Source organism: Notothenia rossii (genome assembly GCF_949606895.1).
Source record: "Notothenia rossii genome assembly, chromosome: 1".
NCBI lineage: Eukaryota > Metazoa > Chordata > Actinopteri > Perciformes > Nototheniidae > Notothenia > Notothenia rossii.
In genome coordinates, this window is record NC_136912.1 from 81228501 (window position 1) to 81256084 (window position 27584).

The 27584-nt window shown below is 39.6% G+C and overlaps 2 protein-coding genes across 9 annotated transcripts; both read left to right on the top strand.

Moving 5' to 3' along the window:
• The first annotated feature begins 692 nt into the window (after nt 1-692).
• Nucleotides 693-10400, top strand: LOC307042475 (uncharacterized protein). Of its 8 annotated transcripts, none has more exons than XM_079686354.1 (8): nt 722-980; nt 1412-1472; nt 3036-3102; nt 3344-6063; nt 6759-7165; nt 8644-8796; nt 8994-9083; nt 9748-10400. In XM_079686354.1, exons 6-8 carry the CDS (start codon nt 8674-8676, stop codon nt 10054-10056), a joined length of 522 nt encoding a protein of 173 aa, XP_079542480.1. In that variant the 5' UTR covers nt 722-980; nt 1412-1472; nt 3036-3102; nt 3344-6063; nt 6759-7165; nt 8644-8673; the 3' UTR covers nt 10057-10400. The 8 variants fall into 8 exon arrangements, 3 of the variants coding, with proteins under 3 accessions (XP_079542480.1, XP_079542478.1, XP_079542479.1); XM_079686352.1 differs by having other exon boundaries at nt 727-980; nt 6759-7788; XM_079686353.1 differs by having other exon boundaries at nt 727-980; nt 3344-3417; nt 6759-7788.
• An 8719-nt stretch (nt 10401-19119) lies between these two features.
• On the top strand, nt 19120-27328 carry ncl (nucleolin). The gene is made up of 16 exons (XM_079677449.1): nt 19120-19278; nt 20138-20233; nt 20329-20416; nt 20792-20914; nt 21253-21444; nt 21660-21794; nt 22031-22114; nt 22292-22415; nt 22694-22830; nt 23188-23314; nt 24217-24356; nt 24776-24908; nt 25262-25401; nt 25612-25738; nt 25843-26138; nt 26590-27328. The coding sequence occupies exons 1-16, from the start codon at nt 19261-19263 to the stop codon at nt 26649-26651; spliced, it is 2022 nt and encodes a 673-aa protein (XP_079533575.1). The 5' UTR covers nt 19120-19260; the 3' UTR covers nt 26652-27328.
• Nucleotides 27329-27584: the final 256 nt, after the last annotated feature.

Consider the following 27584-nt stretch of genomic DNA (forward strand, 5'->3'; position numbering starts at 1 on the left):
AGGTGTTTACAGTCTTATGGCCAGTGGAATGAAACTGTCTCTGAGTCTGGTGGTTCTAGACCTGATGCTGCAGTACCGTTTGTGGCTGGGGTGATGGGGGTCTTTTGTGATCTTGAGGGCTTTCTTCCTGAGCCGCTGGGAGTGAAGATCCTCCATGGATGGCAGCTCCGTCCTGGTGATGTACTATGCAGTTTTCACCACCCACCAATTAATGAATGAATAAATACAGAAAAGGCAAAGGGATCGCAGCACATAGTTAGCACCTCAACCCCAAGGCCACCGGAAAGCCCTATTTTATAATTTATTGAATCATCATTTTGTGACAGTGAGCGTGATGTAGTCATTCACACCATACCCTCTGTTTACTGATAGAAACATTTTTGTACGGGTATGAATCTCATTGAATGGTATAAACATGCCCAGTAAAACTTGATTATAAAACAGAGCAAGGAACTTGCAGCAAGAACAATGGAAAAGAAACACAGACAACAGTTTCACTAAACACACATAAACGGGCCGGAAAGTGTCAGAGAGTTACATACAGTAGGCCTATGTGTATTGTAGGCAGGTAAGGTGACAGACTAGAAGTTTGTGATGCTAATCACCAGGGTCAGGAACTGTGACAAGTGATCCTTTTTTGGTGTTTTTTAGAAATTCTACAAAACCTACCATTTATATATCGGTATACACTGAAAAAAGGGGGACTGGCCATCTGTTGGATTTATCCAAGCCTATTGTGTGAATGTTATACAATTGCCTCATGTTCCGAAGCAAAATGTAATAGTATTGAGTAGAATCTACATTTTATGTGGAGAGAGTACATGAACTTGTTTAGGTCATGTTGGGATAAAATGAGTCAATCAAATAAATGTATCAATTCCACCGCAATATACCCCGCGAAATCGCGCAATGCATTTCTTTGTGGAAGAAGACAGCAGCAAGGAAGGCAGCTCTGTCCCGCCATTACCCAGCTTGGATCGGTAAGTATGGATGGTTGGAATACATTGGAATATTAGTTAATGCGTAACTATATGTAATATAATGCATTGAAAGTCACCAACATAAGTTAATGAACTGTCATGAAGTTATTTGCTCTCGTGCTGTTGAATTACCATGTGCTACGTTTCCTCTTTGAAAATGGCGGGTGGGGCCCGCCGCAAGGTGTTGGTTCGTAGTTACTTAATGCTATCTGTTAATTTAGCCATTGTTAGCTAACGTCGCATTAGGATTAACGTTAGCTTTCAAACGAAAGCTTTGGTCAACGAGCAGTACGAGTTTACATTACTGTCTTTTAATTAAGAGGCTGGGGCGCTCACTTTTTAACCAAGCCACGCTCCAAAGTTATGCTAAATTTTAGCAAGGGAAAAACGGCAATACTTTTTTAATGTCAATGCTGTTGTTGCTGCTGCAGATTGCTGCTGTAGATTGCCGTCAGACGACCGTAGTGCCTCTGCTGTGGCTCAAGTTCTGTGGTGAGTATGTATTTTATCTGTAAATAACAGGATTAGAAGTGTGGGTATCGTTTATCAGAATTATGATACCAGTAGGCTACCCTTAAAACCTGATTGGGGTATGTTAGAAATTAAAATCAATGTTTTAATGGGGAAATGTAGTTTAAACATGCCGTCAGTTTTAATGCTCTTTTATACTGAAAAACCAGAAATTCTTGTGCACAAGCAGTTAAGCTTTTATTCTGAAAATCCTTCATCTCCGGTTAGCATTTAGCATGTGGCTAATATACGATTTCCTAAAGAGGTGAATTTAGTAGCGAAATGATATGGAGTGGTGCAAACCGAAGCCTACTGATTTAACACTACAACTGTAGATGTTGAGGTACTACCATGCTGAATATTAAATGAAGGTACAGTTTATTTGAATACATTATTGTTTACAGACGAGAGTAGCATGTGACAACATCCGGAATGACCGGAAACCAAACGAGCCGAGAAGTATTGTTTAGAGTATTGATTACAGCGTTTAGAATGTGTTAAATGAAAAGTGATGAAAGAGAATATGAGGAGAAACGGCGTGTTAAGCATATATTGAATGTGAAAAGAACCTATCCTCTGTTTAAATGCAATAACGGACATTGGAGACGAGGTGAGCCGGCTGGCGGGGAGGAGCCAGCAGAGGATATATAAACAGCACCGGAGGAGAGATCTATTCTCTTCTCTTCCCTATTGAGGAGAGCCAGATCACAGCTGTTTGTCTGACTGAACAATATCATGCTTGTGACCAACCCGCGCCTTTTTAAATTAAAGTACCCAATTGAACTTTCACAGAGACTCCATTTAGTCTCCTATTTTAAAGCTTCTCTCCTGGTCGGGAGAATAACGAACACAGTTAACAGGTACTAACGGGGCTAACGGCTACTTAAGGGCTAACGGCTTAGCATGGTTAGCAGTCCGGTGCATCAGCTTTAGGGCATATATGTTTGTGCGTCATTCTAGGGGATACAGACAGGCTATATGCTCTAGTTACCAGAAGCACATGGCTAATTATTATGCAGCACATGGTTAATTATTATGCAGACTGACATCATCTGACTTTCCCAGTGCCCCATGTAGCAGTGATTATTATGATAAGGATAGGTATCCTTTGACTTGAGAAGTCGATACTACTTGGTACCAGATTATTTCGGTAGGTACCCAGCCGTATATATACATGTACATTGAAGGGAGCAATGGTGTCATTTACATTTTCAGATGCAGACATGTATATTGGCTATTTGTTGATCTGCTATAAAAAAGATTGGCATCATCCCTCAAAATAACATAATCTGTTGACCTGTAGAGTCATAGCCGTGGGAAGTCATTTTACTTAGGGGGTGAGGCCAAAAGTGGGGAGAGATTTCAACAGTAACATGAACATAATAGTAACCATTAAAAAATGTACACCATTCACCAACAGGGGGTGCTGCAGCACCTCCAGAACCCCTACTTCCCGTATGTGTAGACTAGAGTATTTACAATTTTTGTCTATAGAAATACTGTTTTGCATTGTATAAGTGTTTTTTGTGTTGCTCTTTGTTGCAGCAGATTGAAACGCGAACTCTGTGCGTGTCTGGAGTCGGCGCTTTTACTGTGGGCTCAAATTGATGTGGTGAGAATACAATTGTATTTTGGTTTAACCCTGTCCCACTCGGTGTGATTGGCCATTGTGTGATGTGTCATACTTTTTGAAATGCTTTTTATAAACAGTTGTGTCACTACTGTTACTTAGACCTTCCCCATTTTATTATTGATTGATGTTTGTTATTTCATTTTGACAGCTTGTCCTACATTTTTGTCAGAATGTTCTCATTAGACATTAATCCTTCTTTGTTTCCATTTGTCTTTTGCAGTGAATGGTGCTGCAAGTTTGCCAGAATGTTGCTGTGAATGTGGCGTTGTAAGGCCTGCCCCTCAGTTTTACCAAGTAGGTCCCAAATATTAAAACATTATCGAGTGAAACATAGATATTATGGGAATAATAATCGTTTTCCTTGTGTATATGTAAGCTGCCCCTGCACTTTTAAAACGTGGAATGCGCTTTTAATTCATTTGAATAGATTTCATGTGACTAAAACCAGTCATCAATCCAAGAGCTGTATATTTAGGTGCCAGTTATGTCCTTGTAAGGATCTTGTCTCGGAAAGGTATTACTGGGCTCACATTAATGCACACCTTAACAAAAATGAGGTTGTAACTTGCATGTTTTTAGATTGCAACTTTCAAACAAATATCTACGGAACATTTAAATCCCACTGGAGCAGAAAACATACTTATTATTCAATTACAGATTTTAAACCAGAAATTGTGACATCAACCACCTTTGTTTCTCTGGAATCTGCGCAAAATACTTCAGATGATGAAATAGGTGAGGCATACTCTGATGCACAACCAGATTGCAGTGTTTATGCCCCGAATGACCTTCCAAATGTAATTGAACAAACTTTTGCAGCAGCTTTGTTAAAGTTGGAACATTTAACCCATGTACCAAGCACAGCAATCAATGATTTTTTGCTAGAGCTTCACAACTTAACTAGCTCTCTCTCGAGTTCCCACACTGATGGCGTTCTAGTTGATATTTTTCAGAAGCACAAACTCCAGGTTGACAGAGCTATCATAGAGGAAATAACCACTTCTCTGTGCACTGGGAATCCTATAAATAAAGCCATAGAGAAGGGTGGTCCTTTGAGTTCTACATATCAACGTAAGCAGTATTACAAGGCAAACTTTAATATTGTTGAACCAGTTGAATGTATTTTGGATGCTAAAGAGAAGAAAACCTTCCAGTATGTCCCCATTCTTGAATCTCTACAGGTGCTGTTGAATAGGAAAGATATTGTGGACAAGTTAGTTTGTAGTCACAAAACGCAAAGGGAAACAGAGACAGCAAAAGAAATTGTGTACAAGTGTTTCAGGGATGGTCTGCATTGTAAGCAAAACAGTTTATTGTCAGGTCAAGAGTTAAGGGTATCTATTGGTTTGTATGTTGATGACTTTGAGGTCTGTAACCCTCTTGGCACCTCCCGTAAAACCCACAAACTTTGTGCTGTGTACTGGGTGCTGAGTAACCTACCCCCAGGGTCTCATTCCTCTTTGTCCTCCATTTACTTAGCTATTTTGTGCAAAACAGACAATGTTAAGACCTATGGCTATGACAAGGTTTTAGAGCCACTTCTACGTGATCTCAGGTCTTTGGAAGTTGATGGAATTTTTGTCGCACAACTGGGAACATCGCTCAAAGGTACAGTTCAAACTATTGCTGCAGACAATTTAGGAGCTCATGGATTAGCGGGTTTTGTTGAGAATTTTTCAGGCACCTATTTTTGTCGTTTTTGTACTGCAACAGCTTCAGACATTGCATCAAATGAAGTTAGAGCAGGAACTTTCAGCCTCAGAACAAAAGAAATACATGACACTCATGTCAGAACAGCCCTAGATAGTGGCAGCAGCTGTTTTGGAGTTAAAAGAGCTTGTCCTTTGACTAAAGCGCTTTCTCATTTTAATGTCATCAGTGGCTACCCTCCTGACATTGCCCACGATCTTTTTGAAGGCATTGTGCCTGTTGAAATAGCACATTGTCTAACATTTCTAATCTCAAAGAAGTACATAACCTTGGAAGATATTAACAATTCCATTCTACATTTCCCATACAAGTGGACAGACAAAACAAATAAGCCTCATATTTTGCCACAAAATCTCTCACACAGGAAAACCATAGGTGGTAATGCCCATGAAAACTGGTGCTTGTTAAGATTGCTCCCATTTATAATTGGGCCTAAGATTCCTGAGCATGATCCAGCATGGTAGGTCTTGTTGGACCTAAAACAGATTGTTGAGCTTGTGGTTTCCCCAGTTCACAACGACGAGTCTATTGCATACCTTGAGAGCAAAATTTCAGACCATAGACAAAGGTATCAAGAGGTTTTTCCTAACAATAGACTGCGTCCCAAACACCACTACATAGAACATTACCCACAACTAATAAGGTTTTTTGGGCCTCTTGTGGGACTTTGGACTATGAGGTTTGAGGCAAAGCACAGTTTCTTTAAAAACATAATCAAACACACCAGTTGCTTTAAAAGCGTGCCCCTATCTCTGGCTGTGAAACATCAGTTTATGATTGGCTACCACTTGTCGTCTCCAAGTATTGATAAACAAATGCTGGATGTCTCAGATGTATCTTCTGTCCCCTTAGATGTTTTGAAGGAGGAGCTAGTTCAAGCTTTTAAACAGAAAGATCCTGACATATCTGAAATACACCTTGCAAAAAATGTTTGGAGCAAGGGAATAAACTACAGGACAGGTATGGTAGTTGTCCATGAGTCGGAAGGTGGCTTGCCCGAATTTGGGGAAATCCATCAAATATGCATTTTGCATCAGAGAGTGTTTTTTGTCTTGAAACTGCTGTGTGGATGGTATAGTGAGCACTACAGAGCCTTTGAGGTGACTCCATCTCCGTAACGAGAACTTGCTCTTGTGGAAGTCTGTGAACTGGTCGATGAGTATCCCTTGGCCGCCTATCTGGTTGGATGTGTGCGGATGGTGACCTTGAAGAGATCAATCTGTGTCTGAGGTAAAGCAACAAATTAAACACTGCTTGGGCAGGTACAGACTAAAGTACCGAGAATAGGTACCGTTGGGTACTGGTATCGGTTCAAACACATATATATATAAACAATAGATGGCTCATGGGAGATTTTCCAGCGTAGCTCACCGGCCGCCATCTTGCTGCAGTCACCAGCTACTGTTGTAAGGTGAGTGATCTGCACAAAAATACTCTTAACTCGCTGAAATCTTGACTGATTTACAAACGGTTTGGTTTATTATAAACGTTATTAGCATGGCTATGATACAGGAGACAACAAGACATGTTGAAAAAAAATTCATAATTATAAGTATGCAGTACCATAACTACATCTTTGATGTTTATAACAAACCAACCCGTTTGAAAATTGAGCAAACTATGGTTATTTAAATAGTAAACCATAATGTTATGAATGAGCGAGCTGACTGCAGCAAGATGGCGGCCATGTTGCAACGTCGGTCTCCATTGGCCAGCAGCATGGGTGAGCCATCTATTGTTTATATCTATGGGTTCAAATGTGAACAGTACCCAACCCTATACATTGGTCCAATAACATTGTTATTGTTCTTCACAATGAACCCTTTTAAAAAATGACAAGCATTCACTCTTCTACCAAGCCCCATGTACTTGAAATAAAACTAATTCTAAACCTTTTATTGTTTATATACTCTCTTTCCTAACAGACGGTGAAGAAAGACCATGATGACATCAGCTGTTCTCAGAGTAATCCTAGGGGCTGACAGCTGTCAGAGGGTGGTGATTTCTGCTGGCCTGCCTTCAACTGTGAATGAACTGGAGAATGAGATAAAGACTCAGTGTAATGTAAAGGAACCCTTTCGGCTGCAGTTCATGGACACGCTTTTTGGCGATGAATTTATGAACTTAACTTCCATGGGAGAAATACAAGACAAAGCTACAGTCAAGGTCATATACACATCATGCAGACCTCTCAATGCTGATGCAGATCAATGTGTGGACAGTTGCTCCTTTCCACCAACCAGTCATCCTGATGACACCACATCTTCTCTAGGCGACAGCACCGGGATTCTCACATCTCCAGAGTCCACTTCTTCACGGTCTTCATGGCCAGGTGTGTTCCATGTTCCCCGTTTTTCGTATGATGCAGAGATTAAGCTTGAAAAGGCCCACAGAGTTCTCAGATAAGAAGGGACACTGTTGATCCCTGATTCAAAGCTCAAGTCTGATATACTAGAGGGGTTGATTCAGGAGGTAGTTAAGCACAAAGTCTACGCCACGGACAGGGAGTTTGACCAAGTTGCAGAGGCGCTCGTCATGAAGCATCCATGTTTACAAGAAAAAGGCTCAGCCTCTGGCTATGGGGGATGGAAGACTAGTCTCAAATACAAGTTGTCCAACTACCGCACACATCTCCGGAAAGTGGGATGTCCTGAAGTATGTGTAAATACTTTGAAACATAAACCAGAAGGGAAACGTTCTCCTGCTTTTAAAGTTAAGAAACCAAAGAGGGGTGAAGTGGCCTACTGCCCTGACTTTCCACTTGGAGAATGCGCCCAGTCCTTGGAGAAGATGAAGGTTGAACTCCTTTCAGATTACAAGAAGCGTAATAACAGAGAGACAGTTAAGGCTAAAATGGAGAAAACATTTGCATTGAGAAGACAAGAAGTCATTAGTGATGTTCCCATGACCAGTGATGTACAAGAGAGATGGCCAGCTCTCTTTGGTGTAATGGAGGTGAGTACAAAGATAATGGTGTAACTTTTTGTGCTGTAGATGGTATATACAACTGTTAGAGTAAAGCTTGGCCCCATTACGATGTTGTTCAGAAGTAGGTGCAAATGAATGCTGGATGTTGAAAAGCTGATGCTTCACTGCATTGCTGGGTTAAATGTGTAAGAAGAAGGTGAAGTAGTAGGAATATTTGAAAAAGTGGGAACATGATTGAAGCAGATGAGTAGGGCTTGAGTTTAAGGATGTCCGTCATCCCGGGGGCCGAAAAAAATAGGATTGAGGAGGAGGAACATTTATTTAGCGAGGAATTTGGGCCTAGAGTTAAAAGGAAAAATACCGTGATAACGTCATAAATTAAAATGACTGCAAGTTTTGTTTAGCACAAGTTCTTATTAAACCTCCTTGAGAACAGAAACACACAGCACATACTGCTGGTGTCATGTCCCTACTGGTTTTCAGACTAACTGGTTTCCACATGTTGTGTTTACCGAACACAACAGTTGTGGTCTGCCTCTGTCATCAGATTCGTCACACATTCACAAACATATTATTGGCGATTTTCAGGTCCAAATCTCGTATCTACTGTGGCGAATATGATTGTATAAGTTAGCACTACATCAAAGCCGCCTAAAAAAATAAGTTTGTCTAAAATATATCAGATCGCGTCAAGCTGGATTACATCTCGGTAGAGCAAAATGCTTTCAGCATTCACACCCAATATTCCATAGCCGAAATCAAATGCTGAGCAAACATGCATAGTGCATACAGTTATGTGATTGGCAGCTGTAAGTTTAATGAAACAAATGTGTGTATGTCAGTGGGCCGTGTTGTTAAAAAATGGTTTCATTTTTTTTTCAGGTTAACGCAGAGTTCAAGCGGATTACAACTATGGCTCTACAGTCAAGGTTCCTGTCACAGCTTGACCTACACTCCGCAAGTCTGCTGAGGGTGTTCTCGAAAAAATCGGGGCAGCAGGGCAAGAAGTTAAAAGACATGGCTGCCATGATGACGGTAAGAACTTTTTAACTGTGTGTATATGTGTAGATATGTGTGTGTGTGTGTGTGTGTGTGTGTATATATATAATATTTCCTTTTTGGCATTAGGTCAGTCTAAAATCAATTACAATGGTAAATTATCCCAAAATGTGACCACTCCATAGGTTCAATTTGATTAAAATGTCCCTATATTCTTTGTTTTAATCCTTAAGGAAGACATCGATGCTGACAGGGAGTGCCTCATTAAAGGACTCTGCATCTACCTCAATGAGGATCCTGAGGATCTGGTGAAGGAGTACATGGTGAGTGTGTGCTAAAGTAGTAATCCACATACAAAAAAGAAGTTAGTTTGAACATGTTTTTAAGAAGAAAAATAGCCTCAGTTAAAAGAACCTCATTTGACCAGATATACCAGACCATATTACCAGACATGTTACTTAGCTGTCTTCCTGAAATTGATATTATAATTGGTTTTGTTAGAATTAACATGGTCTATCATGATTTGTGTTCTTCTGATTCCAGAAACACATTCAAATACTAATGCAATAGTCTTAAGGACAGCTCTATCCTCCTCAGGCTGCAGTATCTTCCACCTGTGGGGCTTATATTACATCACATAGGGTGAATTATGAATCAGGAGTAGTACCTAATGCTTTGCTCATTAGTCTCCAGCATTTGGTGTCATTTCATTTCACCTGTTTATTCTCTCCAACCTTCTCCTCTTTTTAAAGTCGCTGATATATATATTACCAATAATAATTACCATTCACTCAATTTAATGTACAACCTACAATCTGTTAGCCAGGCTGGTGAAACCCACAGGTGAAAACAAACCAGGTATTCTTCTTCGCAAGCATTGTGCTAATTAGTGTAGTGCCACAGTAGAGTCAAATAAGCAAATTGTGTCTTAATGAGGTCCGAGTAAAAAAAATCTTATCCTTAAAGAAATAATTTGTCTTCCACCAGGACATGACTGAGGCCAACACACTACGTGAGGTAGAAGAAACAACAGTGGGGATCTATGTTGCCAGAGAGACTCCCAGCAGTGACTATTCTGATGTCGGAGTTATCCTCGAGGGTGTGGTGGTGCTTCAGGATCTGGAGAATGTGGCTCTTGCAGCTGTAATGCTGTTTGGACTCATGTATGCCCTAAACATGAATTACCCGTTGAAGCTCCGCAACACCTTAGAAGTTATTCAGAAGCTTATAATGGAGGTGGATGCATCTGACCTTTCAAGAAAGGCCCAAAACTTGAAGAGGAAAATGCACGAGTGAAGAGAGCTCACTGTCCATGTTCACTGTCCATGTTCACGGCTCGCTGTTCCTACACTGTTCTTGTAGTTGAGATGCAGAGTCTACATTCCTGGACTGAGTGGTGTGGCTGGTTCTCCCACCATCGCAGTTATTGATGCCTTATAAAAAGCAGGGGATGCTTTATTTATATATATATATATATATATATTGTTTTTTTGTTTACGTTGTTGTTGTTGTAACGAAATTGCTAAACGATATGTAAGGTCCTTTTTAATATTTGTACTTCTCAAATTGGAGATTAGTTTTGGAAAGACTTGAGTGATTATTTAATCTCCAGGTTCTTGAATAAAGGTCTTGAAACAAAACTTTCTAATCGTTTTCAATGCAAAAAAAGTGGGTTATGTTTACTTTTAAAATCTGTTTCATATTTACATAAAATTATATTTATAAATATAATGTATAACAAAAAAAATTACAATTCTGAAAACATGTAATAGACATGGGAATATTAAAATAACAAATATTGCTAGAGTTATGTGATCAAATAGTGTTGGAATAAAAGGGATTGAATTGTGTTTGAATAAAGTGATCAAAATGGGTTGGAGTAAAATGATGAAAGTGTTTAATTTACTTTATTGAAACACATTTCAATAACTTTGAATCAACACAAAGTAATTGCGTTGATTGGACATAAATCGTTTGTGTTGATTTAAAACAATTCTATAGGTTGCTGCCAAAGCAAATTATTTGTGTGCAACAAATGTCCACAATTGAATTGAGTAAATCCAATGTGTTCTTTTTTTCAGTGTATATACGTAAATTTCACCCCAAATAAGTATTGTATCTAGTTAAAAATGTTGTTTTTAAAAAAAGTAATATGAAGCCAAAATATATGTAGGCTATACTTCCCCTCAATAATAAAACAGTTCTTAATCCACAGTGGAACTCCAGTATCATAAAGTGCAAGCAAGGTTTTCTACACAATGCTCTGTGAAACAAGTCAGGGATGTAAAATGCAATGCTGCCTCTGTGTGGTGTTGAGGGTTAATTACTCACATGTGCTGTGTGTCCCCTGGGATTTAACTGAGTCTAAACTGCTGTACACATTGTACACACAAACATATTGAGAGAGATCTAAGGGGTAAGGTAGTGATTTTAAATACTGCGCCGAGGCTTCGGAGCGTGGTTCTAGTAATACAGGAAGTTTTTGGTGAAACGTGTATCGAGCATGGCATCGAGGCTTGTATCGTTTTAAGGCAGTGACGTCATCGATGACAAACGAGCCTCGCTGCCCCTCGATACCACGTGAGGTAGTGCTTCATTTCATTTCAAACCTTTATTTATACAGATGAATCCCATTGAGATCATTGATCTCTTTTTCAAGGGAGACCTGCTCAAGTAGTTCCACATGAAACATAAAAACATAAATAGAACAACAAAAGGACATCATACAGCATCATTTACATAATTATCCACATAAACAGGTACCAATAGCTTCCGATTGAGTAGCATCCAACCGAGCTTTAAAAACATTTAGTGGCACCAGATTGTTCAGTTTCCATTTAATTTGAAGACTATTCCATGACAGTGGAGCTGCGCATCTAAAAGCTGTCTTTCCTAAGACAGTCCTAGTAGTTGGCACATTTAATAAAACAACAGCATTCGATCTCAGGCAGTAGCCACTTACAATTTTCCGTGAGATCAGGGAGCAGATATAAGATGGAAGTTTCCCTAACATGGCTTTGTATATAAAAAGGTACCAGTGACTGAGCCTCCGTACAGTTAGTGAAAGCAAACCAGCCCTTGTATACAGGGTACAGTGATGTGTTAATGCTTTACAGTTGGTCACAAATCTCAGTGCACTGTGATACGCAGCATCTAACTTGACCAGGCAATTGGCAGGTGCATTCATATACATCAAATCACCAGAGTCTAGCACAGGTAAAAAGGTCACAGTGACTAGCCTTTTCCTGGCCTCAAGCGAGAAACAGCACTTGTTCCTGTGCTTCAGATCGGTTGAACACATTACTCCTCCTGTAGACGGCATGGATGCCACGATGGGATTAAGAGCTCAGACACTCACTGATATGGAGGACGAAACATGACAAAAGTATAAATAAATAAAAGTATAAATAATTGTATGAATAAAAACATGAATAAATAAATAAATACGGAATTAAATACAGGAATAAATAAATGGACGAATAAATACTTTTGGAAATGCATAAACAAATATGGGGAAAAAAATGAATGTATAAATAAATACATAAAAGTTATTATATATCTTTAATATATTTCTACATTTATGTTCGCTTACATTTCTGTATTTCTGTATTTCTGTGTCCGTATGCTAATGAGGTAGGCCGTCCTAACCTCAGTCTGAAGCATGTTCAAAGAAAAAAAACACTTCACACATCTCATAACACTCCCCTGGTGGTACGATTTTTTCTTTCTTTTTTTATTATAATTGTTAGTATTGTTTTATAATTATTATTTTTTATATTATTTATTTAAATATGATTAATATGTTATCAATATTCATTATTATTTAATGATTCATTGTTTATGTGTTGATATCGTTTTTTTATTTCATTTATTTATTCATTGCATTTTTACTTGTCATTTCTTTATTGTCATTATCATTTTCAATGAATTTAGATCACTTTTTTTATTATAATTATTTAATGTATTATTAATTGTTGTTCTAATTGTAATTGTATTTTATTATAACTTTTATATTTGTTTATTGTTTTAATTTTAATTGTATACATGAGAGTAACACATTACTCTCCACTTCTGGGCAAAAAGTACGGCTCCGTCCGTCCACTTTTGGGGAAAAAAAAGCTGTAATTTGAATGGCGGTCAATACAAATTCTGAAGTTTTTGCCCAATCCGATCAGAAATGTAAGAAAACCGTGGATTTTTGGATATTGAAAGAGCCCGATTACAATTGCCAGACAGGTAAACAATGACATTAAATCATTGGAAATTGAAGATCGGGCTCGATATGGCTATTTGAAGATCCAAAAATCGACGGTTTTCTTACATTTCTGGTCGGATTGGCAAAAACTTCAGAATTTGTATAGAGTGGCGAAGTCACGCCCATCTACTTCCGGTCCATGGGACCTTATTTCGGAAAAATAATGTATTGAAGTCAATGGAGAGAGAAAACTTATCTTTCGATCCCGTTTAAATTGTGCAATGAATTACACATAGGCCTATGATGTTTGTCAATCTTAAAAAATAATTTCCATGTCAAAAAAGTCACAGTTTGTCGTAAAACTGTTGAAATATAAGACTATGAAAAATACGCAACTAGAAAGACTTCAAATCCCAGAGTCGCGTAAGTGATGTCACAATTGTTTTCCTCCACTAAGAGATAGCTAAGATCGATAGATAGATTCTATCTATATGGCGCTGGCTAAGATAAGATAACTTTAACAAGGTGCCTGTGTGCTTAGTACCAGCTTGTTATCATACCAGCAATGGGTTTTGGTCGTTCTTTCGCTTCCCGTCTGATGAAAGGACCAGGAGTGGCTGGATCAAGTTAGCTACCTAGCTAGTAGCTAGCACGTTAGTTAGCATTACAGCCTTGTCACTTTTATTAGCCTTAATATGAAGTAACATTAAGTAACCCAAAATGTTAAACAGTAACAGTAGTAGTCATATTTCGTGAACCCTTTGAAGAGTAGGCTACTGTCACCGTTGTGATCATTCTATAATACACAATTTAAGCCCGGGGGAGAAATGCTAACGCTAGCATCGGCGATTGCCGATCTTTTCTACTTCATGCTATCTGCACAAATGGTTGACATTAAACATTAAAAAGACCAGGCAGTTCAGAGAGAATCAAAGGAAGGCAGGCAGGCAGCTTTGCATGACATTCTTCTGGACGTGTTTCATTGTGGTGATAGTGAGGGTATAATCGTTTTGTTGACAAGACAGTAGTCGGCCATCTTGGTGACGTGTGTTGTTCTGCGAGACCAGAGATGTAGTTCATTGAGCGTTTCACACAAACAAATGTGTTACTTCACAGTTTTACGACACATCTTTTTTTTTTTTACTTGCAAAATTATCTTTTAAATTGACAAACATCATATGTGTAATTCGTGGCAAAATTCAAACGGGATCGAAAGATAATCTTTCTCTCTCCATTGACTTCAATACATAATTTTTTCGAAATAAGGTCCCATGGAGGTACATGGGACGCACCGGGGCCCAGAGCCGACTAGGGGCCCTTGCAAAAAAAAAACGTTTAAAAAAGATTATATATATTTTTTAAATATATATTTATTGGGGCCACAATGGCATTCAAAGTAACCAAGTAACCTGAAGTAATTTGTAATTTGTCTGTCCAATGACCTTGCTCCCTTTCATGTCATGTGATACCTTGCGTGACGAGCGAACAGTTTAATCAGCCTGTACTGTACCGTAGCTAGCAGCAGCAAGTTCGGCAGCATTGTAAAAAATGTAATAGCTTGCATTTATAATGCACAGCAGTGTTGTAGTCAAGTCACCAATTCAGGAGTCCAAGTCACTCTCGAGTCACCACTCTTCGAGTCACCACTCTTCGAGTCCGAGTCCAAGTCCGAGTCACCAAGGGAGAGTCGTAGTCAAGTCCGAGTCCAAGTCAGAGTCCAAGTCCGAGTCACCCAAGTCCGAGTCGAGTCTGAGTCCGAGTCATCATTACCTGTGTTCGAGTCCATGTCCACTATAACTCGCGCATGCATGCACGCTTGTGGCATGAACACCAAACAGAAAGATATGGACACAAGATGTGTGCAAATGTTTTTAGTATCCTATCTATTTGAACTTGATTTAAGTGATGGGTGGACCTAATCCCCTCTAGGGGGGTCTGGGGGCATGCTCCCCCGGGAAGATTTTTTTTTTTTATATTGAAGTTAAAAGCATCAATCTGGTGCACTTTGAGAGCAACATTAAGAGATCTATGCAGCTTTCAACCCCCATATAAAACAGAACTGTAAGCAGATTTTTTTTTTTTAATGGATATTTTACAAATCACTCCACTTTTAAACTGTATTCTTGTTTATTAATAAGAACTTTTTTTACTGTCATATAGTATTTTATACTATAAGAGAATAGATGAAAATCTATTCTCTTATTTTTTTATAACTATAATGATCATATAAAGGTGTGCCTTTACCTCACTGAGCTGAGGTTATCAGAGCCTCTCAATCTTTCAGGAGAGAGCTCTCTAAAGCTCTCCTCCCAGCGGCCGCTTATACAGTAAATTCCAATGTTAATAAAAGCTGTATACATTTTTGGGGAGTTTGATTTATTTTAAATTAGCACAAATATAAAATTAAAACCTATAATTGCACACTAAAACCATTATTTTATTTTTTTACTATTTCACATAAACCTCTGGTTTTTACTGGGGCTGGGGCGGTTCAACTTGATTTTTTTGGGGGGGGGGGGGGTGCGCCATAGTTTATGGACGCTGTACGCAATATAGGCGTAGTTCTGTTAGTATAAGATAATAAAATGTACTTTGTGGATCCAAAATCGGGAAATTGTGTTGTTATGAAATAAAATAAAAATATTTTTTTAATTTCTAACTTTTTTGTTGTTGATAGTAATAAGATCGGGACTTATTTTGAAGGAACCTTTACCGGTGAAATTGGTTTACTGATAAAGATTGAGCCCCAGAAAGCACATGGCTATACTTAGCATGCAAAATGACATCATTCTGCATGTTATAGCCATGTGCTTTCGTGTTATCGGCTAAATCTTTATTTATTGATTAGACCACGTTACTCTGATGATAGTGTTCAATACAGACTATATGTCTGAACTCGGTCCTTAGAGTAATGTGTTACGGAGCCTTCTCTTCAATATTGTTTCCACATAACGAGCATTTTGCGCTGCTCTTTTTCAATGTGGAAGCAGAATGTGTGAAAGCATACAGCACGATGCAGGGTGTGTCTCTAGACATCTCTGGACTGGAATAGCGGGGCCCAGTACATGAACACGCCTCACAGGTGCACATGCCAGGATAGAGGACATCAGACTCCAGAGAAAATTTGCTCCAGTCCGAGTCCAAGTCGGAGCGTCAATGTACAAGTCGAGTCCGAGTCATCGTGGGGGGAAACATTCACGAGGTTGAGTCCGAGTCCAAGTCATCGTACACGAGAATTCACGAGTTCAAGTCCGAGTCATAGTGAGCGAGAATTCACGAGTCCAAGTCAGAGTCGCGTCAATCTGTGCGCGAGTCCGAGTCGAGTCACGAGTCCCGAAAATCGGCACTCGAGTCCGAGTCCAGGACTCGAGTACTCCATCTCTGATGTACAGCAAACCAAAGCACAAGAGCAGCGCTCAAAAGAGAAAGGACAAGAGAGAACATGGAGATGTAACAGCTAAACTGACAAAATTAGACAGGTTTTTTTTTTCATACATCGAGCGCTAACTTTATCAATGTTGAAGTGCAGCGACAGCCGGAGCCGGAGGCTAACGATAGCTCACCTGCCTCACCACCATCATTGCCATCTAGCTCCACAAGTGAAGCTCTATCCGTGGCCGTGGCTGTGCAACCTTCTTCTCAAGCAAGCCAGGAGGAGAGGCTGGATTTGGCTGGGCCCGGTGGTGGTCCAACAGTTCCCCAAAGGGCCCCAACCAACAGGGGACACTATGGCGCTATTGAGACCCCCGACGCCAAGATCAAAAGCTATATTATAGCAGTGGTTGTGTATGTCCGTGCGTGTGTGAGCGCATCAGCATGCGCTTATGTTTGGGGCGATCGGGGGGGGGCCCCAAATAATATTTGCACCGGGCAAATCACAACCTTGTTACGCCACTGTATTTGTGTTTATCCTTTTCATCACACAGCGTTAAGAAAAAAGAAACTGTCAGTTGCAGCCCTAGCATTATTGTTGGTTTAACTAACAGTATATTTTTAAAACATTTTTAAAATGACCACCTTGAACAGCTACAACATTAAAATAGTTCTAGGCAGATTACGGAGGATAATGGGAGAATGAAGCCAACCTCACGTATGAAAGGTTATGAATAGAGGGGCAGAAACACCCATCTGAATAATGGCCACTTCTTGCAAATCACATTTCCATCTGATGCTTTTATCCGAGGCGACTCACAATAAATGAACAATGAACAGTGGTAGATAGTAGCTCATTTACTTAAGCACTGTACTTAAGTACAATCTTGAGGTACTTGAGACTAATCCTGCAACTTTATACTTCTGCTCCACAACAGTTCGAGAATGAAGAAACCATCACATATGAAAGGCTACATGTGAATAGAGGGGCAGAAACCGTCAGGCAAATTTACATTTCAATCTTGAAAAATGAACAGCGGTAGACAGTAACAAAGTACATTTACTTAAAGGTGGGGTAGGTAAGTTTGAGAAACCGGCCCCCCTTGACAGTGAAACACCTCTTTAGCATAACCCTGAATGTTCTCAACCATATTGCATCAGTAACGTGCACTTGTTGTTACAGCAGGATCAGTTTATGTGTTGTGGACACGATCGGTATATTTTCGCAGGCCGAGTTCTCAACATTTAGCGTTTTGCTTATAATTTAATTTACGAGACGATATTACTTTATTTGCTTACTTTAACATCATTTTTCATGGTGGGGCTAAGATGGGGCTATGCCATTTCTTGGTGTGCATACTGCATAGAGGTTCAAATCACTCACAATCACAGCAATAGGTATAGTTGTGCGTTCATAGTTTTCAAAATACCCTGGTGGTCCAGAGGTAGTCATTGGTTCTTCATGCAGGTGCTCGAGGTTCAACACCCAGAGGTGGTGGGCAACTTTTGTCTTCTGCTACGCTGATGTTAAATATGGAGAAATTGTCCCCACCAGTTTTTAGTGATGCCCTTGGTAATGACAATTAAAACCTTCACAGATCTGTAGAAAGCATCGACTGATTAAAGATGAGGATTTAATACTTTGCTCAAAAGTTCCATGCAAAAACCCTGTCACAACAGTGCTGCGGTCACTTCATACTTCAAGTGCTTTTGTGAGTATCTTAGATTACTATAGTTTTATTACTGCAAATAGTAATTCGTTGTAAGAGTATATAATATTCATATCCATTTTTTAGAGTTATTCTGGGAACTCAGAAAGATCCCACTGTTGAGATGTATGCCTGTGTAACACCACACTTTGACCAACAGGGGTTCAGATGAAGCCTCATGAGATGAACCCCTTTGAGAACCAATTGGCTGGAAAGCTTCAAACCTTCATAAGATTTCATCTCACCATCAGTTAGGGTTGTTAAAAAAGGGTTTAATGTGTTCAATTCCATGACAAGTTGTGGAAACTTCATTGGCTGAACAAGAATCACTCAAAGCTCCACAACTTCAACTAAATGAAGAGTACCACTTCAATGTTTGACTGCCTTTCTGGCAATCCACTCTGTCATCCTAATGTGCTATCTAGGTTGTTGTTTTTATCAATGACTTTTTTTAAATCAATGAAAATAACATTCTGAATGAAGTGAAAGTTCGCATACTCCCAATTAAATTGAACTCACTTGAATAAAGCCTAGCATAGACTACTCCATACAAACATAATTAATGTACAGTTCAGATTATGTAAATGTGGATTGTTGTTGTAAATAAAGTGGGGAAGACTAACTAAAATGTGTGGGCTAATTAATAAGATTAAAGAAGTTGCACTGCTCTTTGCAAATCGAAGCCGGTACTATGCATGGTAGGCCACACGTGGACCGTGGTAGTTCATTGATGGCAACTGCCCCCCAGCCACGTGGTTAATGAAAACAGCTGCATGGAGCATAAAGGCGCTCTGTAGCCTACTGACTGTAGCCAAATACTAAATGTAAGAGTCAATTTGAAAGTATCGACTATCTGTCTGCGGTTGAATTTAGCATGTCATTGCACTATCCTCTGAAACAAAATCGTATCTAACATGGCATCGATTTAATAATGTTTACTTGCCGTCAACTTAAAAATCATTTCCTGTGTGGAGAAATACATGCAAATGTGTATGTAGGCGAGGCGCAAGCACGCTGCTCTTGTGATTGGTTGACATAGCAATGTGGGCGGGTCGACGTGAACGCGCAGAACAAGAGAGCATCGAGCGCGGCTTCGAAGACTCTGTCTTTCCTGCCCTATGTCCCATCGAGTAGGCTGAACTACCACGTGTGTCCGTTAAATATTTCGTTTCTTGTTTCCATACGTCCAGTTCCTTGTGTTTCGCTGAAACACACAACATCACCATGGTGAAACTAGCAAAGGTAAGACCAACTTGATTGCAATTTCCTATTTAAGTGTTTGCGTTTGTGATTAAAATAAGCTTTGTTGTTAGGCATGAGGCCTTAATGGAGAAGTTGCTGCGTTTGTGTGAAAAACGGAATTAACTCCGCTTACAAATGAATACGGGTATTCTGCTGCTTATTGGTTCTCTTCAATAATTACGTACGTTTCATAACGTGTGTGTTTGGTGGAAATTAAAGGTGAAATTGAAAAACCACGTTATTAAAACGTTTGTTCCAAATCGGCCATGTTGGTACATTGCTGGTTTTTCCTGGCCTGCTAATGGTTAGCGAAAAACTCAAGATGGCTTTCAAGCGCCTTCTCGATTTTAAAGCATGGGATTAAGAGATGCATTTAATACAGATTAAACTAGGCCACACACGATTGTCAATTTTTACCATAATTGAGATATTCAAACGATTTATTGGAATGCCTTTTAATGTACGTACTATGCTTGATGGCGGTACATGGTTGTTCGCGTAAGCGTGGTTGTTAACAGGCCACATGCAGAGCAGTACGTTATTATCCATTTGTAACGTTACGGTAAACCGATCGTTCTTGAACCAGTGTTAAATGTTCGATTTTGTATATTGCTCGTCTGCCTGCAATTCCCTCCTTTGCTCACCATGCGTTCTATGCATGTCGGCAAACGGCTACATTAGCCAGCATGCTAACTACCCGACCTCCTGAGCTCCACGTGGGTTGTGCGCCTGCTCGGATTGACACGAGGTGAAAACCGAGGAACCAGATTACCGCCCATAGAGCCGGCTATTACTGAACATGAGTCATGTTAATCTAAACTTGTGCACTAAAATTTCCTATTTTCCATTTATCTTGCAGGCAGCGACCAAGCAGGCAATTCAGAAGAAAAAAGCCCCTCCACCAAAGGAGGTAGAGGAGGAATCTAGTGAAGAGGAAAGCAGTGAGGAGGAAGAGGTACAGACTATTTAAGATTCTCGGTTCTTACATTTAAATATTTGTTCTGGATTTTTAAAGGTATTAATGTTCTCTTTTTATTTATTTTGATTCAGGCTCCCAAAGTGGTGAAAAAAGCCACACCAGCAAAAGCAGTTAAGAATGGAGCTGCTGCTAAAAAAGCAGAAAGTGAGGAGGATTCAGGTAAGCAAATGTTTTCTCCCAGTCTATAGACACCAACAAAAAGTCCTGAAAATAAACTTTTGTTTGTTTTATCATTTACTTTTCCTTGATTGGTCATTAGTCAAGCATGATGCAATCATAAGAGACATTTCTCTGGCACGTTAAAATTGTAATGCAAGTGAATTGATTATTCTAAAATAAATTTTCAGTTGTTAAAAGACTAATGTTACACGTTTTAACAGGAAATAGTAATATCTGCTACACCAAACATCTAGTCCCCCTTTTTACATTTAAGCTGATCAGAATAAGACCCACACTCAAAATGAATACTAGGGATTGAAAGACTAGTCAGATAGCACATGCTGACATTGTTGTGCTGTGTCCATTAACCTACAGAGGAGGAATCTGAAGAAGAGGCCCCAGCACCCAAAAAGACTCCTGCAAAGGCCAAACCAACCCCCACCAAGGCAACACCTGTAAAGGCTGAGGAGTCAGATGAAGATGATGACGAGGACGATGGTATGACATACATTACATTAGTTGCTTCAGGAACATTTTCCATTTGGTCTTTGTTAAACCAGTCTATTCACAAGCTACTTGTTTAAGAAGATTGCCATATACCCTCCATTTCTTGACACACATGTGGTTGTTCAGTACAACTGTGTGAAATGTTCGGAGGAAAACTAAAGGCAGTGCTATGTCTTCGGTACCGGTGTGTGTTATCGTCTGCCGGTTCTATCCTCAATCGCTGTCACATTTTGGCTTGTGGCTTTTATTGAATTCAATGCAACTGTCTGCACATTTGTTTTTTTGTGTTGTTTTTACCCATTTCTAAAATGTACAATTCCAATATCCAGATGAGTCTGAGGAAGAGGCCCCACCCCCCAAGAAAGGAGCTAAGCCTGCTGCCAAGCCCGCAGCAAAGGCTAAGCCTGCAAAGGAATCCTCTGAAGATGAAGAATCTGAAGAAGAAGCCCCACCCTCCAAGAAGGCTGCAGCTAAACCAGCCGCCAAAAAGGCTGCCAAAGAGGAGTCTGAGGATGAAGATGGTAAGATCAACCGGGATCACTTTTAAAGATGATTTTGAGTTACTCACCTGTGAGCTGCCATCATAGGATCTTATATGATGATCAACAAGGGACTTAATACTGATTTTATGTGATGTCACCTTTTTATGTATCTGATTTGGCTAAAGAAAACGGGTCAATAGTTTGAATTTGTTCACAATGGTTTTTTAATAAAATAAATGATTTTGGTTTTCCAGAATCTGAAGAAGAGATGGACACTGCTCCTGCACCAGCAAAGGCAAAGAAAGCAGGGATGGTGAAAGCCAAGGAAGAGTCAGAGGAGGAGGATGATGAAGATGAGGATGATGATGAGGATGACGATGACGAAGAGGGTGAGTTTTTATGATGGAAAATGTTAACATCTTTCAAATAAAAGTCACTAAAGTGCTGCCTTGTTAGTAGGCAATACAAAAAAAAGACGATTATCTCAAAACAATTAAAAGTTAACTGTAGCATGTATATTTGATTTGCAATGCAGTTACTACCATCTGGATGTTCCAGACTTTCTTCTCTTTGTGCTAAATTGATATCTGTCTGTGAACAGTTTTTAACACTCTTGTCTCTACAGAAGCCCCAGTGACCCCTGCAAAGAGGAAGGCAGAGAGCAAGAAAGAGGCACCTGCGGCCAAGAAGGCAAAGTCCGATGGTGAAGGTAAGCAGAATGCACTGACCCATCAATCTCATGTCAACATTTTATTATGATGAACAATAAGGGACTTAATACTGATGTGTGATGTCACTTACTTATTTTTCTGAATCAACTTGAAGTTTAAAATTATTTCACACAAATCAAACAAAAGTCATTGATCTTACATTCTCCGTTTTTCAGGTTTCTGTCTATTTGTTGGGAACTTGAACTCCGACAAGGACTTTGATGAAATTAAAGATGCCATGAGGAAATTCTTCACCAAGAACGACCTTGAAGTCACTGATGTCCGGTTAGGTGGATCCAAGTAAGCAATATTTGAAAACAAACAATACAAACCTATTTACAGGTAAAAGTACCTGTTATTGGAAACCTAAATATCCACCTTTCTTAATTTTAGGATGGCAGTGACTAAAAATATATATAATGTTAATCTGTAACAGATCATTAATGGTTCTATCCCATCATGACTGGTGTCTAGTGGTACTGTTGTGTTTTACACCTTAGCATTTTTGCTATGAATCTATATAATATCAGTGTTGAAAAAAGTATGTCTAATGGTCCTTGAATGTTTTGCATCTGCAGAAAATTCGGTTATGTGGAGTTTTCCTCGGAGGAGGACATGCAAAAAGCTCTAGAGCTGAATGGCAAGAAGTTCATGGGTCAGGAGCTTAAGTTGGACAGAGCCAGAAGCAAGGAGACCTCACAGGATGGAAAGAAAGGTAAACACACCAACATTTTAAAATGAATGTTTTTGCGGTTTTAAAATGTCTACCGTTCTACATTTTAAGAAAATTGTTACACCCTCCATTTCTTGACACACATGTGGTTGTTCAGTACCACTGTGTGAAATGTTCGGAGGAAAACTAAAGACAGTGCTATGTCTTCGGTACCGGTGTGTGTCATCGTCTGCCGGTTCTATCCTCAATCGCTGTCACATTCATGACTTTTTCCTATGCAGATTATTTAAAAACGAATTTCATGGGCTTTTCCTGAAATGAATGGATTTTAGCAAATAACTTCTCTCATTATAGGCAAAATAAGTTATTCCAAAACTGACGATTCTATTTATCCCACAGAGAGGGATTCAAAGACACTGTTTGTGAAGAACCTTCCCTTCTCCGCCACGATTGAAGACCTCAAGGAAGTCTTTGAGGCTGCCGTTGATGTCAGGTTACCGCCAGGCCAGAACGGTTCAAACAGGGGGTAAGGACAAGCGGACTTTTTGAGTTTATTTCCTTTGTCTAGATGAGGTCACTTTGTAAAAACATAGGGAATACAAACTCTGAGATCCTACAAGCTGGCTAAGAACTGTGTAGGAAACTGATGTAGTGGAAGGAAATTGTACTTTTTTCAATCCACCATTTTGTACGAAATAGTACTGAAAGGAAAAAAATATATATATTTTATTCATGGATTACTATTTTGGTAGACACATTTAACAGTTTAAAAAAAAAAGGCCGTCCCACTTTTTGTTATGTCAAAGGTGATTGTATAACGGATAATTAGGAAATCTCCTATTGTAATACATTACTGACATTTAGTTTAGAAAAATGCAGTCGATTGGTCAAACTAGTTATTGCAGTTTTATAAGTGGTAGGTTTTTATTTCCTAGTACTCAAACCTGCCTTTCATTTGACCAGTATTTTGGTTAGTAATGTACTAGGTTTTTGCAGTTTTAAAATGTCTGCCCTTCTACATTTTAAGAAAATTGTTACACCCTCCATTTCTTGGCACACATGTGGTTGTTCAGTACTCGTGTGTGAAATGTTCGGAGGAAAACTAAAGGCAGTGCTATGTCTTCGGTGCCGGTGTGTGTTATCGTCTGCCGGTTCTATCCTCAATCGCTGTCACATTCATGCCTAAATGACTAAGTGGAATCCATAGAGAATGGATCATTAGGAAATCTCCTATTGTGAGAGGCTAAAAAATACATTTGATAAATTGCAGTTGAACTGATTAGTCAAGCTAGTTGTTGCAGCTTCATAAGTTGTAGGTTTCTATTTCCTAGTACTCAAACCTGCCTTTCATTTGACCAGTATTTTGGTTGGTAATGTACTAGTTTTTTTTCTTTTCTTGACAAGTAATGTCTTCTCTCTTTTTGACAGCATTGCCTACATTGAGTTCAAATCTGAGGCTGAAGCTGAGAAGATGTTGGAGGAAGCTCAAGGTGCTGATGTCCAGGGGAGGTCCATCATGGTGGACTACGTTGGAGATAAGAGCCAGAAGGGAGCTTCCATGGCTGGAGGTAAATTCCTCAGTTTTGTTTTTTGAAGTTTTAAAATGTCTGCCCTTTGACTTAAGGAAATTGCCATATACCCTCCATTTCTTGGCACACATTTGGTTGTTCAGTACTGATGTGTGAAATGTTCGGAGGAAAACTAAAGGCAGTGCTATGTCTTCGGTGCCGGTGTGTGTTATCGTCTGCCGGTTCTATCCTCAATCGCTGTCACATTCATGACTTTAAAACGACTAAGCGACAATCAATAGTGGCCTCTGGCTATTGATTTGTCATTTGAAGTATAATAAAGCTCTTAAGACATGATGTACATGTTTATGTATTTCAATTTGCTTTAACTGGACAGTTTTGATGCACATAGTACTTCCAGTAGATCAACGAAAATTCTTCTCAATCTCACCTGTTTTCTTTTTCTTCTGTCTCTGTAGCAGCAGCAGGAGCAGCCAGTAAAACACTGGTGGTGAATAATCTGTCCTTCACCGCCACAGAAGAGGCACTTCAAGCCACTTTTGATAAGGCTGTCTCTATTAGGATTCCACAGAGAGACGGCAGACCAAAAGGGTAAGAATCTGGAATGATACTATGTTAATGGATTTAAGGATGACTTTCTATAAGTTATAATTTATCTGGAAATAAATCTTTCAACTGTTCACCTTCTCATGAGCTCCTCTAAATCTTACTCATGATTCTGAATGGATTCGCACGAGAAGCAGAGTCAATGCACAGTTAGAACAAGCTCTGCAGGCCCTACTCGCATTGGGGAGATTGTCTGTCTGTTGTGCAACAGTTTATATTGAGCGGTAACTGTTATGATTTGCATTTCTACTAGTCAACAATGGTAACATTTTGATATCAATTTGTGGCTTTTTCTGAATTTATCAGCTTACACTTTCCTAATGTTCTTTTTTCCTTAGTTTTGCTTTCGTAGAATTTGAGACCACAGAGGAGGCTAAGGATGCCCTTGAAAACCTCAACAACACAGATATTGACGGCCGCTCCATCCGCCTGGAGTACAGCCAGAACAGTAGCAGAGACGGAGCCAGAGGAAACGCTGGTAAGTCTACCAACTTGACCATTCAGAACTGATCTTTGCAGAAATAAAATGATTTGATAGCATGGCCAGATGTGAAAACTTTTCCTTCTGAAACTTGGTAGTTTAAACTGGTCCTCCCATGAGGCTTTAGGTTGATAAATCATTTGTATCAGCCCCGAAGATAATTAAATCAAACCCTTTTTTTTAATGACTACTTCTCGCTGCTACCAGGTCCAACTAAAACCCTGTTCGTCAAGGGTCTCTCTGAGGAGACCACAGATCAGACTCTCAGAGATGCGTTCGATGGGGCCGCAGCAGCCAGGATAGTCACAGACAGAGAAACAGGAGCATCAAAATGGTAAGTTTTAAAATTCCTCGTGGCTTCCCAGTCCTCGTTAACACTACTCTGTCCAGCAGGGACTCTGTACAGATTTGTATGTTAAATTCTGCCTTTCCTTGCAGCTTTGGCTTTGTGGACTTTAACAATGAGGATGACTGCAAGGCAGCCAAGGAGGCCATGGATGATGGCGAGATCGATGGCACCAAGGTGAGCCTGGACTACGCCAGGCCCAAGGGCGAAGGCGGCTTCCGCGGTGGTCGAGGTGGAGGTGGATTTGGCGGTCGCGGCGGCAGAGGTGGATTTGGCGGTGGTCGCGGCGGTGGTGGATTTGGCGGCGGTGGATTTGGCGGCCGTGGTCGTGGCGGCAGAGGAAGAGGAGACTCCCGTGGCGGTGGACGCGGGCGAGGAAGCTTCGGAGGTAAATAAAAGTGCTATATTTGAATGTTTTAAAATGTCTGCCCTTAGACTTAAGAAAATTGCCAAACACCCTCCATTTCTTGGCACACATGTGGTTGTTCAGTACTCGTGTGTGAAATGTTCGGAGGAAAACTAAAGGCAGTGCTATGTCTTCGGTGCCGGTGTGTGTTATCGTCTGCCGGTTCTATCCTCAATCGCTGTCACATTCATGACTTTAATGGCTAAGTGACAATCAATAGTGGACTCTATTGATTTGTCTGCTGCTAATGCAGTGCAATCTTTTTGTTTTGTATTCATCTTGACAATATGGCTAACTATATATGGTATGTTTGTCAAAAAAATTTTTTTGCTTGAGTTCATACTTTTGCCCTTGGGGTAAAAACACAGTATCCATGATTTGTCTGTAGCTAAAGATGCTGGCTAGTAAAACACATTTTTCTTCTCATTTCTAGGTGGAAGAGGTGGTGGTGGATTTGCCAAGCCCCAGGGGAAGAAAATTAAGTTTGATGACTAAATCCTTCGTCATTTTTACTTTTGAATGGACTCTGGTTTCATCACTTTTCAGAGCTTTTGGACATTCCAGAAAGCGTCATTGATATATATTTAACTGTTGATGGGCATTTTAGCCCTTTATTTAGACCCCACAAACCTCCACCCTTGTGTGCCAGAATGGTACTTTTTGACCTTCTCAGCTCAAGTGCTTTGTGAGTACTGAATGTCCCAAGTGCAAACCTGCGCCTCTAACCCTCTGATAACTTGCTTTTCTGAAGGAGTAAAATGGAACGGGTCTGGCAAACAAGTTTGCTGTGAAAAATATGCTTGTCTTTGTCAGATACATTGTGTAAATTTAAACAGTTTGTATGATTTTCATTTTACCTTTTTGTAAAAAAAAAAAAATACACACCTTATTTGTTTTTATTTTTTAGTTTGCTTTAGTTGCCAACTTTTACTGTTCTGTGTAAAGCATATTTTGATAGAAGATTTGAGTCAGTGCTCATGAGTTGGGTGTTAATGAAATGGCAAGATGTTCTGTCATGTTTGTTTGGTGGGGCCGGGTCAATGTCAGAGGAAGAACCTCTTCTATGTAACATAAAATATTTGTAGTGCATTGACTAATTTCTTTTCCCCCATCTGAAAATCTGAAGATTTTCACATGATTGAAATAAAACCTTGTAGGTGGTGATTTTTAAATGTCTATCCTTTTTCAACCTTGTCAATCTGAAATATTGAATGTGTCACAGGCTTGAAATGTTAGAATATAAAAGTTGATACATTTATACTGCTACCTACCAATGCAACACATCATCTCTGAAATATATTTTAGTTTGAAAAGCTTGAAACATTTCAAGTAATACCGTCACTTGTTGAGTAAACCCTAGGAGTCCTGGAGAAAGATGTTTGATTCTGTTAACCTGTATATTGTTGGAAGGTTGTTGTAGTGTCCCAC

What these genes read in the sequence shown, in the direction of transcription:
- LOC307042475 (XM_079686352.1), top strand. Translation starts at nt 7,369, where the DNA reads ATGAAGCATCCATGTTTACAAGAAAAAGGCTCAGCCTCTGGCTATGGG. An exon ending in CTCTCTTTGGTGTAATGGAG is followed by an intron (nt 7,789 to 8,643) that starts GTGAGTACAAAG and finishes TTTTTTTTTCAG; the next exon opens with GTTAACGCAGAGTTCAAGCG. An exon ending in ATCTGGTGAAGGAGTACATG is followed by an intron (nt 9,084 to 9,747) that starts GTGAGTGTGTGC and finishes GTCTTCCACCAG; the next exon opens with GACATGACTGAGGCCAACAC.
- ncl (XM_079677449.1), top strand. An exon ending in GGAGTCTGAGGATGAAGATG is followed by an intron (nt 21,445 to 21,659) that starts GTAAGATCAACC and finishes TTGGTTTTCCAG; the next exon opens with AATCTGAAGAAGAGATGGAC. An exon ending in GGCAAAGTCCGATGGTGAAG is followed by an intron (nt 22,115 to 22,291) that starts GTAAGCAGAATG and finishes TCCGTTTTTCAG; the next exon opens with GTTTCTGTCTATTTGTTGGG.